The sequence below is a fragment of the Leptonotus elevatus genome, chromosome 14 (genome assembly GCF_054856555.1).
Source record: "Leptonotus elevatus isolate MCC_2025b chromosome 14, RoL_Lele_1.0, whole genome shotgun sequence".
In the NCBI taxonomy this organism is placed as follows: domain Eukaryota; kingdom Metazoa; phylum Chordata; class Actinopteri; order Syngnathiformes; family Syngnathidae; genus Leptonotus; species Leptonotus elevatus.
The window spans coordinates 7,410,597-7,428,342 of NC_141252.1; the positions used below are offsets into that span (position 1 = coordinate 7,410,597).

The window sequence follows — 17,746 nt, forward strand, 5'->3', positions numbered from 1 at the left end:
TATTGTTATATTCTAATGCTAATTGCTATAAAATGGAAACAGATAGAAATATACTTCTTTTCCTGATGAAAGAAGAGACTCTAATCTTTCTTTTGGTTCCATGTTTTTATAGCAATAGAACACAATAATCTGTGGGCCTTGCAAAATCAGTCAAAATCCAGTAAAATAGCCAGGAGCGAAGTGGATTGCGTCAGTGAAAATGGCTGGGAGTGAATGAGTTCAACAGTGATTCTCAAAGTGTGGCCCTTATAATAGTGCATAATGTTAGTGGATTAAACAATTTTTTCATCCCGTTATTTTACTTTTAATTACAAAACATTTGCATTTAATCAGTTAAAACAGCTTGTTTTCTAAGTGAATTCAAAGATCGTCACAATTCGGCAACTGTGGATTCACATTTTCTTAAATTTTTGTCCAATTAAAAAAAAAAATAATATATATATTTATTTATTTATTTTCTTTTTTGCTAGTCTACGTGAGGTCACATCACCACAACTAGAAGGGCAAGATTTTTACATTGAACATACAATTTACATACTACATATTTCCCATCGCATTTTTTTCATTCACCACTTTTTGTACCCGATTTGTTTGATGACGGAACATTTGTAAGGGAACTCAACACTTCCCCTCTCGTCCCTTTGCCTGTCTCACTTCCTCCATCCTCACCTGAGATTTGACTCATTTCTGACTGACATTCTCTAGAGCATGGCCTTCGCACACAGCCTCATCTTATTCTACATCTTCAATGCAGGTAATAGGGACATTAAACATCATCGGACAATATGCAAATGATCTTCAACTGTACAAGTTAACGTTCCCATTTTTTTAACAGCTGTCGCCCTGCCTTCAAGCAATCGACACGTGTCTGGGATTGGTAAACCGCATTGTGACTCTCGTGTGACTCTTTCATGAGAAGTTTGACTAAACTGTGAACGGAGCTGTCTGCTCATACCAACATAAAAAAATATTATTATTTTTTTTAAATATTAATCTGCCCCTAGTTCTACCAAATATGGAGGAAGCGTGTCGCTTAAGTCAAAAACAAAGGTTTGCTAACTTTCGTGATCCTTGTGTAAATAAAGAGGGGGAACCTTTCCATTCAATAAAAGCACATGATGCCATAATAAGGACTATAAGTAAGCAGTAAGTAAAATCCGCAAAATAGGAAAAACCCTATTTAAATGATTTACCGATCCCTCTGCGTTTACAGTAAACAAATGTTGTTTTTCCAATTTATCCAAGCTAACTGATCATCTCACAATTTACAGTACATCAATAATCATGCCCAAAGATGTACGTTATCAAATTAACCTAGGGCCATTGTGATCTGTAGGTGTAAAAAGCAGGATTACAGAGGATGACAATTAGTAATGTTTAACACAAACTAGGCTGTGCTAAAATACAGTACTTCCTGTTTCATTTTCAAACTAAAAAGTGTGCCTCCATCTAGTAGTCAACAGTGGAATTACACTAAAAATTGGGGCTGGGGTGGGATTGCGAAATAGCAAGACAGCGAACTGGAAACCTGCATTTGTAGGGGATTACTATATTAAAATGTAATTATCATAACTTTTTGGGATTTAGTTTTCTTTTTTGGGGGGGGGGTTAGGTATGGGGGAGAGTGTACTATATTATAATTTAATTATCATAACTGGTTTCTTCTTTTTTTTATTTTTCATGTGCTGTCGTGTGCTTGTTTTTCTGTATGTAGCCTAGCACTTTGCTCAAGTGGTAAGTACTAAATTCCAAATAGAAAAGTTCAACAATAAATCCCTAGAGGCATAAACAGTGGCACCGACAGGAGCAAGATGCTTCAAAGAAGAAAAAAAAAAGAAGAAAAATTCATTTCAAAAGAAAACTGCAGGTGTATTTCATCTTCCTCCTTTTCTTCTCATCACTAGGCGCCCTCCCTGCTCTGCAGCTGACTGCCACCCCGGATTATCCAGTGGCAGCGGGTCAGAAGGTCAGCCTGCACTGCAGCGCACCTAACCTGACAGCCTACGACAACTGGTACTGGCAACGGCAACGGCAGGAGAAAGAGACGTGGGAGCGAGTGGCCGAGGGCGACAATCTCACCCTGAGCGAGCCACAGCAGAGCGGGATGTACCGCTGCCTTGCTCAAAGCAGTCTAATTGAGAGTGTCAGTCCCAACCACACAGTCTTAATCATCTCCTTTCACGCAACAGGTTGGTGATCCAATCAGTAAATGCTGACTCCATGCGATTGGTGATCGGAATCGGTATCGTACGAGCTCACTCAAGGATGATCGGTGTTGTAATCGGCCACATATAACTCTGATTAGAACACCCCGAGTGATGACTTTTGCCTCATAAGATTACCGGTAATTTAGTCTCTTTGGTTTGTGTTTAGGTGAGCATACGACTTCATTTTCATAATATTTTCACCTTTCCTTTGATTTTTTATTGCTGCAAGATTAGAGCTTAGAATTGCAATTTTTTTCTAATAAAATCTGACTATTCCTACAACTTTTTCTTATACTAAGATTTTCTTATTTATTGTGTATTTATTTACATTATGACTTCTATGACTTGAAAAAACGTTCTTCTAATCCTTTTGTCTTTTTTTCATAGTGTTACTTTTTTTTGTAACATTATTATTTTTGTCTCACAATTTAATAGATTTTTCTTCCAATGTAAATTTATGACTTCCTTTTCACATTAGCATTTTTTCTTGGAATATTTTTTATTTTTTATCATAAGATTACTTTATTGTAATGAGTTTACTCTTTTCTATGCATTATCATAATATAGACAATCTTCTCATATGATAATACGTTCCCTATCAACTTTTTTCTCATAAGATCCGGTTCTATTTTTGTACCTTTTTTCTAGTTATACAACTTTATTCTTGCATTTGCGACCTCATTCTAATCCAATTTGTTTCTTTGTTCTTATATTATAAATTCATCTTCACAATCTTTTTTTTCAAAAAATTACAGTAGTCTTTATCCAGTGTCTATCTTTATTTATTTTACTTTAATGATTTCTTTCATAAAATTACTTTATCGTAACCTTTTTTTTCCTCATAACACATATTGTTCTAACAATTCAAATTCAATTTAATCTCTCTTTTTTTATTAATATTTTTTTCCTAGGAATACAACTACAGTCTCTTAGCATTACGACTTTATTTCTGTAAAGACTACAACTTTGTTCATACTATTATGACATTATCCCCTTAACATTACTCTCGTTCTTCTTAAGATTACATTTACTTTGTTTTTCATAACACCATGACTTCATTCTCTTAACATTCTTTTGAGATAACTTTTATCTAATGTAATTCTGACGTCTATTCTCGTATTGTTATGATTTTATTATTATAAAATGATAGTCTGGTCAAGTCACATTTCAGATGATCTAACGAAACAAATCAAAACTGAATTGGAGATGCTTCAGATGTTTTTTTTTTTTAGTACCAACACCTTCTTTCACATTTGCCTGCATCTGATACATTTGGTGTGGAAAGAGTGTGTCTAATGCCTGTACTTGATTTCCATGTTGCAAAACCCTTATCAGCGCTTGTGGTGATGCTTTTTCTACACGACCTTGGCCATGATCTCAATAACCAACATGTACACTGACACACATCTGACCTTCCTTTTTGTTTTTTGTTTTTTTGTTGTTGTTTTTTTTAAAGACAACGTAGGAATAACTGCTTTGGCTCTCTCTTTTCTGGCCTTGATGATGAATATCGCCGTCATGTTTTGGCTGGGCTGGCAAAGATTTAGAGACAAGGCGACCCCTGCCAACACGGGAGCTAACGGTACAACATTGCGCAACAGAGATGTTTTTTTATTATTTTTTTTGAGACAAATATACTCATAACTGTTGTTTTGTTTTAATCATTTTACAAGGTTTTCCGAGGGCTGCAAAGGAACCAAAGTAAGAAGCAAAAGTTACATTTTATTATTTATATTAATGTATGTACAGTATGCATTTACATACTGTATACATGTGTACTGTACACACAATATTTATTTATTTAATCACATGTATTTTACATTATTTTCCTATTCAAGTTGAATCAGATGGGAGTGATATGTATGTTTTTGTTTTACATTCAAAAATATATCAGTTTTTTTTTTTGCATGACAGGGGAGGTCTTCCCCAGGCTGAGAATGACGGACACGTGTACATGAACTACTCGAGCGCCAACTTAACCTACACAGATCTGGATCCCCAAAACGTGGCGGCGGACAGCACGTACTCGGTTCTTCCGTGAACATTCTGATCAGGCAGTTCGAGCAACTGAATGCGAAGTCTAACTCAGACCATCACTTGTTGAAAACTACTTGTTGACAAACTGTAATCCACATGTTGCGCTTAATGCTGGCAAGCTCGTCACTATACATCACTAAAAACACACCACAAGCACTTTTGAAATAATGTGCTGAAAGTCTTCTAATAGAGAGAACTCACTATTGTTTTTGTCATTGTGAATAATCACAGAGTGGTGAAAATGTCACAATATCAGACAAGAGAAAACGTAACAATGTTACTTCTATGCCCTCATATTTGACTGGTGGGTAATGCTGGGGGTTTTTATGTACGTCATATCAAAAATTACAAAATTAAAAGACTACTGTTCTAAAGGGCAAAACTGTCTTTCGTCAGTTGCTTTGGTGGATTCTCATCAGATAAAGAAACTGACTTTGCAAATTATCTGACAAACTTCTGCTTGCAAAACTTCTTCTTTTCTGCGTACTTCACACAGGAAGCTGGACTGGCGCAATTCAGTCTGCACATATAAAAAAAATAATAACATAGATTGGTTGTCAGGACCAGCAGGGCTTTTCTCTGCAGAAATCTTAACTTTGTTCGACTGTATTGCATTAATTTATTCCCAGCAGTCTAATCTCTTCCTTTGATAGCCCTGCCTCCAGTTCATGTGGATTTTGTTAGCCCAATCTGAGTTCAGCCTCTATTTGCTGCCATGTCATCCGAAAGTCTCAAACGCCTTCAGAATCAGGAGTGCTATCTGATGTAACTTCATCTATATTAGCAATTGGACTGTTTCTTAAACAAACAGATTTCAAATTTGTTCTCACAAGGCCACAGCGCCTGCGAGGCCACGATGGCGTCATTCAACATTATTTAACCCTCTGATTGGCTGGTCAGAGCAAAAACATGCTACAGCCAATTTAGACGAGAAAAACACATCAGTAGCGATCACACGCATCATTTAATAAATGCAATAATCCACATTTTTGGTGAATATGAGGTACCTTATTTAAATGTTTTACTTGTATGTTTTTATTAACTGAAGATTGATTCTGAACTGCTCCAGATAATGTATGTGGCTCAGCTGTGTGATGTTATATAAAGCTTTGGTCTAGTAATTGCGCTTTATATTACTGATACTTTATTTGGTCGCGGTGGCATTAAAGGGGAAGTCAACCCCCCCCCAAAAAAGAATTCTTGACAATAATATGTTCTATGCAGCCCTACTAGTCTAAATGCGGCATTCTGGTTAATATTGCGTTATAGAAATATGAGTTAAGCAGCAAAATTCAACAGTTTTTAATCAATATCAGAAGGCGGCCATTTTTGCCACTTGCCTTCGAGTGAAAATGACATCACAGTTACTCAGGACTCAGGTAACCACCAATCACAGATCAGCTTCAGAAAACAGGTGAGCTGTGATTGGTCATTGCCTGAGCCCCGAGCAACTGTGATGTCATCTTCAGCCGACAGCATGTGGCAAAATGGCCGCCCCCTGAGCTGGATAAAAACGGCTGGATTTTGCTGCATAACTCATATTCCACAAATGTAATATTACGGTAATCAGAATGCCATGTTTAGACATCACATATAACATATTATTGTAAAGAAACGTTAAGGTTGACTTCCCCTCAAAGAGGTGGATTAAGTTAGGTGATTCCCCATGGAAGGCTCTGGTACCCGCCAGAAGTCATGCAATTACACACATACATCCATTATGTGATTTTTTTTTTCCCTTTTTACTAACACAATGCACAAGAGTCATTCATGTAGTGGTACATTCGCCTGGGTTCTGTGCAAGCACAGTAAGTTCAGTTCCCACTTAGTGACCATGTGAATGTGAATGTAAAAGGTTGTCTCTTTGATATGTGCTTAACTGGCAACCCAAAGTCAGCCAGAATAGCGGTCGGCTATAGGATAAGCGGTCTAGAAAATGGCTGCACGGATGGGATAGACAAAACATGACTTTCCTGATGTGACCCAATAGTTTAGTACACCATCGTTTGGGTGTGTTTAAGTCAATGGAGCTCGGGTTGGTGGAGCTCATCAGGAAGTCTTTGACTCTGGTGCCGGCTGTCCAACGATATCTGTGAGGTCACGGTGTGGGAGCATCCCTCGCCCTTCGCCAGCTTCTTGAGATGCGCCATGATGAACCGTCGAAACTTCCTGGTGGCAAAGCAGTACACCACCGGATCCAGAACGCAGTTGAGGCCCATGAGCAACAACGTGACCTGATGTGCGTCGTTGAGAACCTGCACGGTCTTGTGATCCCAGTCAACGTGGCCCCATCCCTTTTGGATCTGCAGTACTGCCAGTGTCCAGAAGCCTTGGACTATGTGATGAGGCAGGAAGCACAGGATGAATACGCCGACCACCGCCATAAGCATCTGCACAGCCCTGCGTTTCACCCCTGTGGGCCTCCTGGTTGAGATGTTGGACTTCCTGGATAAAGCCGTTCCGGACTTCAACTCGGACAGAGGAGCAGTTTGGGAGAACAAAGCTCGGGCGATAAGGAGGTTACACACCACCACGAGCGCAAAAACCACAAAAAACATCCCGATGATTGCGAAATGCGTGGCAGCCACGACTCTTTTGGCTGAGTCATCCCCGTTCTGGTAGCCCTCGAAGCAACGGATGACCTCCCCATCCTGGTTGGTGCCCGGATTGGCGAGAAACGGAATAGCCATGGAGATGGTCGTCAACCAGATGACGACGCTAACGGCGATTCCGCGGCGCCTGTGGTCTGACGAGGCCGCGTCGAGAGGCCGGGTGACCGCCCAGTACCGGTTGACGCTGATGGCGGCGAGGAACAGGATGGAGCCGTAGGTGTTGATAAAGAACAACGAGCCGGTCAGACGGCACAGGAAGTCTTTGTAGATCCACGTGCCTTGGCGGCTGTAATAGCCAATCCAGAAGGGGAGGGCGCACACGAAGAGGAGATCCGTGATGGTCAGGTTGGTCATGTAGATGCGTATTTCCCCCATGGCCTTGGCTTGTCGAAGGCAGCGCAGCACAAACAGCACGTAGATGTTGGCAAAGAGGCCTACGATGAAGATGATGCTATAGGCCGTGGGAAAAAGGTGATAACGAAAAGGCGAGTCCAGGAAGTTTGAGTCATTAAGTGGCAGACTTGTGACATCTGCTGGGTTTTCTGTCGTGGCAAGCCACATTTCTGTCTGCGGGAGACATGACACAAACCATTGTAATAACAGAGATGGAACAAATTGTGAAGGAAGTCTAAAGAAACAGATCATTTCTTGATTATGATGAATGGTGGAAATCCATCACTAAATTTGTAGCGGCCCATAAGAACAAATGAAAAGGCAAAAAATACTTGAAGATGAATTAAACTGACTGTGGCAATTGAAAGATCTCCTATATAAAAATACACAGGAAACTTGGTACACCATTTGAGCGTTATGAGAATTGGATGGGATTTCCTTTGAGTAGGAACATTCACTATAAAAACAGTTGGGTTAAAAATAACCCAAATTGGGTCAAAAGGGGACAAACTAAATTTTTGGTGTTATTCAATTAACCCAAAAAGTTGGGTCAAATGAATAACCCATAAAATAACCCAAAATTGGGTTGCTCTGTCGGTTGTTAATTTAATTTTACTCAACTTTTAGGGGTAAATAATTCAAAAAGTTGGGTCGGCAACTTTTTCACCCAATTCAATTGTGTTATTCAATTTACCCCAAAGGTTGGGTCAAATAAATAACCCACACAAAAAAAATAACAAACTGGGTTGCTTTGTGGATTATTATTTAATTTGACCCAACATGTTGGATTAAATAACAAAGAAAATTGGGTCAGTTCATTTTTGACCAAATTCAGTTGGGATATTCAATTAACCCCAAAAATTGGATCAAATAAATAACCCATAAAATAAAAACAAAAAAAGGTTGCTTTGTGGATTATTTAAATAAAAAAAAGTATTATTCTTTTAATTTTATTTTATTAATTTAATTAGTTTAATAACTCAAAAAATTGGGTTGGTCCATTTTGGCCCAACCATTTTTAAAGTGTTCCTTCATTGATGGACTAAAAACTACAAAATGCACAATTCTGAAAACATGCACGTTGATATATTTTGAAATGTTCACTGATTCAATTGGCAACCAATTGAAATACAAGTTTGTTCAAGAGAATAAAAGGAAACTTCAATACAACATAAATACTATTTTCATCAGGGTCATTAATGAAATTACATTTACAGTTCTGAACATTTTAATTAAAATTTAACCTCACCCTCTAAAACCAATGAGATGTAAATACTCAAATGTGGTCAGTGAGCTACACTAATGAATGATATGGGTCTCTTGTTATGTGAATAGCGCACCTAAGAACAAACTTTAGATGAGACATAAGAAGAAGTGAAGCAACACAGTAAATAGGAAGTATTACCATGGTTCCTTGCATTTGGCGGCCGTTGTGCACACTTGTATTTCAACTGCGAATGAAAGTTAGAACGTGTTAAGCGGAAGTTAATGTTGTCTTAATACAGATCATTGAGTCAAGGCGCTAACATCCTACTTCAATATGTGAAAAAGAAAACAATAAAGGCACAAATAAAAACCAGATGTTAGATGTTAAATGTCAAAATTTAGTCATACCACTCTCATCCAAAACTACATCCTGAGCATCTATGAAGATTATTTCTTGAAAAATAATAGAAATTTAAAACACAGGAAATAATATGTAAAATCATCTACGGTGCTGAATTACCGTGCTGTCGTCTTCTCTGAGTGTTATCTGCGTGTCTGGAAGTGTCGCTGGGAGTCAAAGTGAAGGCAGGCATCAAGTGTCATAAAGAAGGAGGTGCAAACGTCTTCTTGGGAAATCACACATGGTGCAACGGCGGAATCAGCCAATAGGAAGACACCACCATGCTGGAGAAATCTGGGAGTTTTACTCTTACTCATATTGAAATATGGCTTTTGATTAGATCATTGTGTGCTATTTCCCTGCAGTTGTAGGCCTACTTTACTGATTCCCATATCCCTGAATATCAGTTTTCCTGAACATTCCGCTTAAGAACCAAAATTTAAATGTGACTTCTCTGCAGAAACCAAAACTATTAAAAATACATATAGTAAAACTAATACATACAGTACCTCCGATGGCAGAGGGAAAGGTGTGATGAAAGCAAAGACTTCTGACTTAATACAATTACAAAATTACAAATGTTTTTTTAATCAAGAAAACACTAACTGCTGAACAGCACAGTAAAAAAACAAAAAAAATTATGACTAGAATGAAAATGATCAAAGAAGCATAGTACATTTTTACATGTGTACTACAAAATTGTACTTTGAAGAGAAGCAATTAAAGTTTTACTTTGCATACACACGGTAACATGTTGCACTTGTATAACAGTTTAGAACATTCAAATGACTCTTGAAGCATAACCAGTGAGATTTTCTAAACTCTACTGAAAACAAGATCTGTTTCTTATTGTTTTTGAGAACTTTGGGGGAAAATTAAAGTTTGTATTGCACACTTTCGCCATTTGGTGTCATGTGATTAGCTTGGTTTTCATGTACTTTATACTTATTTTATTTTCGTCTGTCTCTCATTTTTTTTATAGACACTTTTAAAAGCTAGTACTAAACTCATGCTTAGTTCATGTCATTTTTATTGAAAACAACGTTGATATTGAACCAAATGTGTCCCAAATGAACATCCAATTTACATGATTAAATACGTGTATTATTTTTGAACTCTCAATTTCACATAATAATTCTCTTAGGCATAACAGCACTAATGCCAGTAGATCTTTGTGGAACTCATCCAATATGAGATGATTGAAAATGTTGCTTTATAACCACTAGAGGTCAGACCAGGCCTACCAAAAGTATCCTCGCAGTGATGCTTGAGCATGTTTCTCGACAGATCCTTCTCTTCTCGGAAACCATAATGTAAAACTTTATTGGGGCAATTTGCTTGGCAATCAAACCAGGAAAACAAGTCTTTATGGTGGCCATACCCTCTATGACTACAAGACATGCACCGTTGCCAATCCCATTCCAATCCTCACACAACTTCCTTCTGACTAGTCTCATGGTTTTAAGGTTAACCATCACATTTCTGACCCCCTTTGACACAAAACGCTCATTGGTTGAAAAACTATACAAATGAGTTACATTTATTCCAACTGGTCCTTGCTTAAATGCTTGCCAGCATGCTATTAGAGCCATTCTCATCTTTTAGAGTTTAAAAATGTAATCAGATTAAATTTGGGCAAATCATGATGGGCTGCAACCCTGCGCTGTTTTCTCCCATGTAGTTTAACTATGATCCCAGGTGTGCAGAGACGGCAAAAGAATAGCTGCCAGGACCTTAACAGCTTTTTTTTTTTATGGGAGAGCTTGCTTTTTTTCTTCTTCTTCTTTTTTTTTGCCTTAAAAGAGCTGTGTAGTCACAAGTCAGGCATTCCTCTAAGAGACAGGAAGTCTCCATATTCTGTTAACACCGATCTTTTATGCTCCTTCGCGACTCCGTCTCTAGTGATATGGGTGACAGAGATGGGTGCTCTGATGAAGCTGTGGTATTGGCGCCGAACATACCATACGTATCACCTGGAACAGCGCTCCAGTGTAAGATCTCTCAGGGAAATTTACTGCATGCCAGAGGCTGAGTTTTGAGGAATGTCCCCCTACAGTGAGAAATAGTAGAGCATGGGAGGGTGAGCTCTATATGCAAGGACATCTGTACTTCTAAATAAGATGAGACTTGACAAGGGGATTTTTTTTGTAAATAATAAATCAAAGTTTTTGCAATTAATTCTGTTCTCGCAGAATTACCCACCGTTTCCTTGTTGAATAGCGAGAGGCGCTTCGTGCATTTTTATCTGGTAAAGATGTTCGTGCTTTTTTCCCCCCCTAAGACGACATTTTCATCCATTGCCGTGATTGGTCAAAACAAACGCGCACAAGATATCACATCGTCCAATCAGCACGAAGTATTGTACAGCAAGTCCCTCCTTTCGCCAAACGGATCTGCCGAGTGAAGTTCCAGATTCATAATGTGAAGAACACCCTTGAGTGAATCACAATTATCACTCTGGCTTGTGAGGTGATAAACCCAGTAGGTCAGCAGACTTGGGTCAAATAGTAAAGGCCAGAGTTCAAAGCAAAACTGGCGAAGCAGTATTTAGCTCTTGTGCTGCACACAAATGGAATATGCTGGCAACAAAAGTCAGTTAATGTTTTTAAATCCAGGTTTAAAAAAAAAAAAGCAAAACTCTTTTTTTTTCTTATTCAAATTTTTATTTAAATCTTTTTCTTGCATTGTACGTTATTTTAGTAACTTTAGTAAGCTGTCTTATTTCTGTACTGTTTTTAAATATCGTTAGCACTTGCTTTTATATGTTGTACTTTTAATCATGCAGTACATTAAGTTACATTGTGAATGAAATGCAATAAAGTTGCCTTGCTTATAGTTTTTCCAATACATAGATTACATATTATTTTTGTGCATGGAGGACTGGAAACTTTTCAAATGTTTGAAGTTTCCCACCTTCACCAACATATGGCATTGTGGTGAAAAAAACTCATGTTATGGTTGTCTTTATAATAGGTATTTTATAGCTAATACAGAGTAGCAAGTCAACTGTGAAATGAATATCTATCAAATGTTCTCAAATTTCTTCATAATATTTTTCTGGAGTATTTTTCCAGTGTCTCTCTAAAAATTTCAGCCACTTTTCCCTGTTCTATGGGTCAGAAGGCTCTTCCGAACGAAACAGCATCATGAGAATGCAGAGCACATCATAATTATTAGGTCAGTGAATTCTGCCTAGTAACTACTAGTACCGCAAACTATGCTAGTAATGTAGCCTACCAAATTTTAAACCTTTAAAACATCCCCGATGAAGCATATTTAAAAATGGACAAAAAACAAAATTGCTATTTAAATTTTGTAACTCCGAGCTCATCCATTTTTTTATGAGAGCAACAATGCATGCAGAGCCGCCAACCAGTGATGCACACAATAAATAAGAGCTGGACATCTTAGGATAAGTGCATGTTTCCCGACACGACATGCTGCCCCACATTTGGACTCATCTGGGTTATGTGTTTAAATACCGATCATAACCCGCTCTGGGAGGACAGTGAATTAAGCACATTAATCCTCATCCTCCCTGTTAAAAGAACACAAAGTGGTAAAGCTACATAAGCCATGCTGTAAGTGTAATATTCTTCCTTCAATGGTTTCAATTCACTCCTTGCTTAATTATGATGTGGTCATAAAATCGTCAGGTGACTGTTGACCCCCGTCACTGGACCCTTGTACTATTGACTGTGTGTAATCTCAGGGATGTCCACAGGATTATGAAGATTAGAGCACAGCTGCAGTGTTTGCAAGTGCCTCTGGATAAGATAAAAATGCCTTCTGTGTGAAACACACACAAAAAAAAAAAAACAGAGGCCATGGCATGTGCGTGCTATCGACAAACTCTTTTTGGAACGGAGTTGATTTTGTTGGCTGGTGAGGGATGTTTGCAATTAGGAAGGATGTTGGTTTCCTGAATCAGGTGGTCCGTACAGTATACAGTGCAAGGCGGACTGTGTTCCCTGGAAAACATGTGTTCGCGCTTTACATCGCCGTCTGTATCGTACATTTGCGTTTATGTCATTTGATATATGGAAGCCACTTCCCCGCATGACAGAAACATGTGTGAATGTTCCCAAGAGGGATGGAACATGACAGATATGCACGGTAGTATGAACATATCCAAGTCAGTCATTACTTATGCAGCCAAACTACCAATGTCAGACAATTTGGAATTTGACATTCTGGGAAGATTTGCACGATCCTGGACTGATCACTTCGATTTTGATTTCCTATAGGAAAATCTTGTTTTAAAAATCCGACAAAGTGGGCTATTCTTGTTAGATGTTATGTCAGAAATGTAAAAACAGACTTACATATTGTCAAGCTTTGCAAGCTGGTGTATACATCCTCTGTTCACACCAGCGTATGAAAGGTTGCACGTCTGTGTTGAGTTCTTTGGTAGCTTTCCCACCTGTAGGAAAGATTGTGAGCGTTATTTTAACCAAACTAGCTCATAAACCTTTGGGGATAGTATGATAATAATATACAAAAAAATGCAATAGCAACTGTACCAGAGCATAATATGGACCAGTTCAGAGTCAATGTTTAGCTAGCGACACAAAAATACATCAGGGGTCACCAATGTTTTTGAAACTGAGTGCAACTTCTTGGTCGTTCATTAATGCAAAGGACTACCAGTTGGATAAACACTTCTGAAAAAACTAATTGCCTAAAATTACCTTTTTATGTTATGATTCATCGATGATATTCATTTATGTGAAGTCACTGCTCATGGTAATGAATCCGCACAATAGTCAGCTAACGTAAATATAACATGCAAACCTTTATTTCTAAAAAATATCTGCCAGTGTTTACAGTTTTAAATGATCACTTCTACAACATTCCTAGAAAGTCACAATGTCCCATCAACGAGTATATATATATATTTTTTTTTTTAGATCAGGCCTGCGAGCTATAGGATTCATGTGGTGGACCCCTGTAATACATCATACTCATCAGACACTGACAATTAAATGTATGAATATGTGCAGATCGATTTTTGACTATTTTTTTGCTATTCGAATGCGGCGTTCAATGTTTTACCATGACCAACCAATGAGAGGCAGAAAAAATGCTGATGTTCTTGTGGGCCAGCTAGCCCACATCTGGCCCTGTGAGGTGAAGTGAGGTGAATTTGAAATCCGAGTGACTAAAGAAACAATCCCATTGCTAATATAGTTTATGTTACATTGGCCAGCATTACTGATTCTAAAGGCCCTGGGCAGATTCGACTGAAATGGCAGCACATAGAGGCTGAAATCTGATAGAACAAAACAATTTAACAGCAGTTCAGCCAGGAGAAATTCTACCAAATGAAGAGAACAGACCGTTGAGGATAAATGAATACAATTCCATGGAACAAATATAATAATATAGGTTTTGAATGTGGGTCAGTGCTTCTGATGGTGTCAGTTCAGTCCTGTCAGTGACTGCTTCACTGCTACCAAGTATATATGTGCATGTAGTCTATCATTATATTTCTGCAGCCCTGTTATTCCTCATAACAGAAGATTTAAGTAGAGTGGGGAGCTTAAAAAGAGATTGTTCTTAATCTTACATCAACATCTGCATTGCCAAACGCTGCTTTAATGCAGTTGCAGATGCCTTTGTGGCTTTATAGCGTACCAAAAAAAAAGCCCGTTTTTTATCGTGCCACAACTTGCTCCGTACAGCATTGTGTCTGTATGAGAGAAAATATGCCACATTGGCTGTGCTCACCGGCCTGACTCGCTCTTGTATGTGTATGCATTGCGGAGGAACAAGAAGGAAGGGGGAGAGAGGCGGGACCTTGCAGCCGGGGAAGGGCGTTCTCTTTGCGGTCAGAGCGGGTAGAGCCATCCCGAGGGGTGGGTCCTGCTCCGGCAACAGGAGGAGAGGGGAAAAAAAAGGAAAACCCACCTTTTTCATTGTTGAGGACGCGGTGGAATGTGATGGTTTGATCGCGAACAGACTCGGGAAGGGAGAAAAGAGCCGATTTGAGGGTGAAGGGAAAAGGTGGAAGAGGCTCCGCAGAGCTCGCAGAGAGTGGGATGAACTTCTCTTCTCCTCCGCGGCCGCAGTGAGGGCGACCGGGGCCGCGTGAGCAACACTCCAGCCGCCGGTGGCAGATTTTTGTGGATTTATTGCTCTCTCTTACCGACTTGACGACGGAGCGCATTTTAAGGTACAGTCATGTCTTGTTTTCACTCAGTTATCGTCACGTTTGCGCGGCCGGACATGAGCTAACACGAGCCGGGCGGCACAAGTGTTCAACTGCGGCAAGTTTCACCCCCTCCAACCCTGTTTCTCCCCCTCTTCCTCCTCTCGCTTTTTAGCCAAACAGCTCAGGTGCTTCAATGTAGCTTCGACGCGTCGTTCAATGTCACCACACGACAGTTTTAACCCGCATTCGGTGGCGTGTTTGTCATATTTTTAGAGCTTTTAAAACGGACTCACCGGGCCAGTACGACGACAGGTCTCTCGGTTGAAGTTGAGAATCTCCGCGAACATGAACATGACAAAACTGTCCGTACACACTGTCGAATAATGTCCAGTTGTCCACGTAGCAGTTTTTAGCTTGTTCTAATGGCTCTAAAATGTTTTTGCTAACAAAGTGCTTTTTTTTCTTTTCTTTTTTATGAAAGAAGTGCAAATTTGCTGTGGTTGACACGCAGTAAGCTAGCGGCTGTGAGACTTTGAACCCGAACCAAATGTTTGTTAGGGCGCTTCTCTTCCGTCTTGCAGGGCAACGGCACATAAAATGCAGCCAAAATCGCTTTAAAATACATTTAACTCTCTGCCGTGGTTAGTTTTTCGTCGTTTCTAAAAGCGTGTTGTTAGAAAGTGCTGGCGTTGTTGTATAAATCGCTACAGAACAGGAAGCTGTCACACAGGGCAGCATCATGTTGGACAACCAGAAAGCAAAAATGGAATTAATGTTTTTGTTTTGTTTGTTTCATTTGTACTTGATGTAATACAGCTGTTGGATGAAATACGTCATATTTATTTATTTATTTATTTTTATAGACCCGAATCATACCACAAGTTATCCCAAGGTACATTTCATGAGGGCCCAGGCTAGGACATACATAGTCTAGTACCAGAAACTCAATTAATATTTGTTTTTATGAGAATTCACCTTTTAACAGTTTGGAAACTCGGACATCCATCTGCTTCGACTGGCGAGATTGGGGCCTCCAAAGTCAAACGTAAACCATTCCTTGATACTGTCGGATCTTCCAAGTTGTCCAAATTTTACATTGTCACATTACGAACTGTCGTAGAAGTATAACAAGAAATTTGACCATACATCGGTTAATAATACAACGACAGTGGTACCTTGACTCACGAGTGACCCGACTTACAGCAGCCGTTGCTTGGCTGATTTTCTTGTTTGTTTTGCTTTGACTTGCGAACAGAAATTTGAGCAAGCTCAACTAGTTCCATCATAACAAGCAGCAGTTTGGCAGATCGTGAACAATTATTCAAAAAAAGGGGCAAGTTGTTTATTGCCACTCAGTTTACTGTCAAAGTAAACATTAGCTTCATGCTAACACACAGGGCAATGTTGCCTCTGAGCACAACGTCAAGCTGGAACGGATTCATGGCATTTGCATTCATTTTGTTGTGGAAATATTAATTGAGATGTGATTGTTTTGGTTTATGAGCGTTGTCACAAAGCAATTTAAACATTGTTGACCTCTTGATGACCCCTAGCAGACAATTAATGCAAGGGAAGTTAAAGCTTTTTGCAGAGTTATACTGTTACTAATTTGTGTTTTATAGATATAGCAAGAATGTCTAAAGCTTTGTGATAGCTTATTAATTGTATTACGGAATGCGAGTGGGCACTGCTGATCGAATAATCCCAACTACTTTGCTGACCTAAGAAGACCAGCATAACCATTTTAGTTATGAAAAATGAAGCTACATCCACACAGATCTCATCTGGCCAACGTCTGTCTCCTTGGTACAACACAAGCACTGGAACAGGAATTTAGAACATGAAGCAAGATTCTTCCATTACATTTGAAATCATGTTTTCTTTTACCCAAGGTAATTCATTTGGAAGTCTAGTCACATGCCCATGGGGACCCCATCTTCAACCGGTGAGGTTGGGACGGACTGAATGGAATGATCTTACAGTAGGATATAATGATATGTTACCTGTATTATGTCACGGGTCATTGGGTCTAATCCACTATATCGCTAATGATTCAACAGCAAAGTCTTTTTAAAGACTGTCATCATGTTTAGTAACTGTAAACCACAATGAGCAATCCGTTGTGATCAGTTTGTAGCTGTACTTGGACTGTTAAAAATCTGTTGGCTGTGCTTTTTTTTTTTTTTGCTTGAACACACACACACAGACACACACAAGCACACACAAACGTTTGCGTTCATCGCATGTTTTATGCTGTTGTGCATGTACTGACCCAAGGTGGCTAAGGGCAAAACAGTACAGTGCGTGTCCTGTGCTACCAATAGACCCGTGTGTGTCAACGGTAGAATAGGTAGTTGTCCTGGTTGGAAGAATAATCTGCCAGGTGGGGCTCATAAAAAGGCAGCACAGGGCGCGACAGAGGAGGTGGGAAACCTGCCTTGACCTGTTTGCAACATGAATGTGAACAAGAAGAAGACAAAAACATTATTGAGGACTTTCTGCATAGGCGGCTGTTGATCACACCTGCTAAGCCAATGCTTTGAAGCTCAGAAAACCTTTTTGATTTCTTGCTTCCTGGGATGGTTTATTACATCTGGAGGTAACTTTTGTGAGTTGAAGAAGTAACTTTATAAGGCAAACCAAAAGCAGTGGCAAAATGATCCATGTGTCCACAGTCTTAGGAAGTTGTGTTCCAACTTTCTGTGGGTTCAGGACTAATTTGGAAATGATACCCTCC

At 39.2% G+C, this 17,746-nt stretch overlaps 4 protein-coding genes across 5 annotated transcripts in view; 2 read left to right on the top strand and 2 right to left on the bottom strand.

Annotated features, from left to right (window-relative positions):
* Positions 1-15,691, bottom strand: part of pacrg (PARK2 co-regulated) — a 227,923-nt gene extending 212,232 nt beyond the window's left edge. The window contains exons 1-2 of one of the 2 annotated variants that reach the window (XM_086094262.1): positions 15,303-15,691; positions 13,181-13,278 (exon numbers count right to left, since the gene is read on the bottom strand). The gene's annotated coding sequence lies outside the window, so the exon portion shown is untranslated. Of the gene's footprint in view, positions 1-13,180; positions 13,279-14,765; positions 15,243-15,302 lie in introns of those variants that run through there. The other variant, XM_086094263.1, reaches the window with a different exon arrangement.
* Positions 679-4,676, top strand: LOC147162784 (uncharacterized). Its single transcript, XM_086094265.1, has 6 exons — positions 679-754; positions 836-877; positions 1,905-2,189; positions 3,664-3,789; positions 3,881-3,908; positions 4,122-4,676. Exons 1-6 carry the CDS (start codon positions 709-711, stop codon positions 4,246-4,248), a joined length of 654 nt encoding a protein of 217 aa, XP_085950391.1. The 5' UTR covers positions 679-708; the 3' UTR covers positions 4,249-4,676.
* ptafr (platelet-activating factor receptor) lies at positions 5,747-9,139 on the bottom strand. Its single transcript, XM_086094261.1, has 3 exons — positions 8,976-9,139; positions 8,655-8,700; positions 5,747-7,423 (listed from the first exon to the last, which is right to left on the bottom strand). Exons 2-3 carry the CDS (start codon positions 8,667-8,669, stop codon positions 6,266-6,268), a joined length of 1,173 nt encoding a protein of 390 aa, XP_085950387.1. The 5' UTR covers positions 8,670-8,700; positions 8,976-9,139; the 3' UTR covers positions 5,747-6,265.
* The window catches only part of luzp1 (leucine zipper protein 1), a 46,391-nt gene continuing 43,300 nt past the window's right edge, over positions 14,656-17,746 (top strand). The window contains exon 1 of the mRNA XM_086094260.1: positions 14,656-15,030. The gene's annotated coding sequence lies outside the window, so the exon portion shown is untranslated. The remainder of the gene's footprint in view (positions 15,031-17,746) is intronic.